This window comes from Triticum aestivum, chromosome 5A, assembly GCF_018294505.1.
Source record: "Triticum aestivum cultivar Chinese Spring chromosome 5A, IWGSC CS RefSeq v2.1, whole genome shotgun sequence".
Taxonomy (NCBI): domain Eukaryota; kingdom Viridiplantae; phylum Streptophyta; class Magnoliopsida; order Poales; family Poaceae; genus Triticum; species Triticum aestivum.
In genome coordinates, this window is record NC_057806.1 from 354,356,229 (window position 1) to 354,358,320 (window position 2,092).

At 45.7% G+C, this 2,092-nt stretch overlaps 1 protein-coding gene across 1 annotated transcript; it reads left to right on the forward strand.

Annotated features, from left to right (window-relative positions):
- The first annotated feature begins 485 nt into the window (after positions 1-485).
- On the forward strand, positions 486-1,671 carry LOC123103336 (ribulose bisphosphate carboxylase small subunit, chloroplastic 3-like). Its single transcript, XM_044524889.1, has 2 exons — positions 486-817; positions 1,029-1,671. The coding sequence occupies exons 1-2, from the start codon at positions 671-673 to the stop codon at positions 1,407-1,409; spliced, it is 528 nt and encodes a 175-aa protein (XP_044380824.1). The 5' UTR covers positions 486-670; the 3' UTR covers positions 1,410-1,671.
- Positions 1,672-2,092: the final 421 nt, after the last annotated feature.

A 2,092-nucleotide genomic window follows, 5' to 3' on the forward strand; every position in this document is an offset into this window, starting at 1 on the left:
CAGTGAAATATAATTCTACGTGGGAGCATCAAGTAGTAGAAGCATCTTATTTTTGAATAAAAAACGGAGATTACAAATGGTGACCAAATTCGACCGGTTATCACAGTGACACAACCATCTCACGAACTATCTGCGCTGAGACTCGAGACCGTCATGACTTCATAGGCGGCATACTGACCGTGTGAGATGAAGGAAGCCGTGTTTGCCATGCACTATTAATCTGGTAGCGTACCTAATGCGGATGCCCTTTCACAATATAATTACCTCTAGTTTCCCTCAAAGAAAAATTACCTCTAGTTAGTAGGAGTAGCAATGCTGATACATCTCACTGTCTCGCCATATATACGGTACGGCAAACCTAGAGAATAATGCAAATTGGCTTGAGTGCAAGTAGCCAGGAAGGAGTAGGACCAGCAGCATGGCACACGGCCGTTGATTCTATGGTGCAGAGGATAAGGTGCGCAGACATGTGGTTATTTATCCCGACCTTATCTGGACGCCGGTGATGCGCGGGGGCTAATCGCCGCTGTGGAACGGCAGCCACTCCTTCCACATCTTGTTGTTGCTCAGGAAGGGCCAAAGGGTTATATAAGCCGCTGCTGACCCAACGCAGCAGTCCTCAAGCCAGAGTGCCTCCTCCTAGCAAGCTATATACCTACATAGTACAGCCATGGCCCCCACCGTGATGGCCTCGTCGGCCACCTCCGTCGCTCCTTTCCAGGGGCTCAAGTCCACCGCCGGCCTCCCCGTCAGCCGCCGCTCCAACGGCGCTAGCCTCGGCAGCGTCAGCAACGGTGGAAGGATCAGGTGCATGCAGGTAAACAACATCGTCTCTGTCTTTCTACTCATTTTCTACCTCACGGAAGACAATAACAATCATATGTGAACTTTCATATGGTCAATTACATACAATAGTTTCAAATCCCGACGTCAATCAGCACACAATTTAGCCGGCTTCTCCATCTGATATGTGCAGAACTAGAGTTATAGTCTGTTAATGTATACATGACTGTCAATCTGATTTGCAGGTGTGGCCCATCGAGGGCATCAAGAAGTTCGAGACCCTGTCTTACCTGCCACCGCTCAGCACGGAGGCCCTCCTCAAGCAGGTCGACTACCTGATCCGCTCCAAGTGGGTGCCTTGCCTCGAGTTCAGCAAGGTTGGGTTCATCTTCCGTGAGCACAACGCATCTCCTGGGTACTACGATGGCCGGTATTGGACAATGTGGAAGCTGCCTATGTTCGGGTGCACTGACGCCACACAGGTGATCAACGAGGTGGAGGAGGTCAAGAAGGAGTACCCTGACGCGTATGTCCGCATCATCGGATTCGACAACATGCGTCAGGTGCAGTGCGTCAGCTTCATCGCCTTCAAGCCACCGGGCTGCGAGGAGTCCGGCAAGGCCTAAACAGCTCACTCACGACAGGCCATATATAAAGTGCCATTGCAGTTTTGTCAACTCTGACATTGCTTTGGGTTTTCCTTCTCCATTTATCTTTCTTATTTGTTCCTAAGAATATGTGTATGTCCATGTTCATGTACCAACATGGCTCGAGAAAGCATGCTCGTATGTGAATGCTATCGGTGGCTATGTATATGCACGGACGCATAATATTATACAATATGTCAACTATATACGTTTTAATGGTAACCAATGGAAAATATCTCCACCGCCGTGCTTATTACTTCCTTCATCCCAAAATAATTGTCTTAACCTTGGTATAACTTTATACTAGAACTAATTCAAAGTTAAGACACTTATTTTGAAACAGAGTGAGTACTTTTTATTAGTAGTCGACGGTTGGACGTTGTCTTAGTTTGTATCCCTAAAATGTATGGTTGTAAACATGGCTCCCCAGAATGTTGGACAACAATATTTTATTAGTTGTATTTATAAGTGCAACATAGGACTAAATCTCAGGCCATAGTATAATTAAAGGGAAAATGAGAAAGTTGTATTGAATTTGGTGCAAAGATGAAATTATTACAGTGGGCTCTAATAATTTTTAGAGTGTGAAGCAAATGAAGTTAGAGAAAAACAAGATCTATCAAAGGAAACCGGTTATTTCATTTATCCGGTAAAAAGTCTAT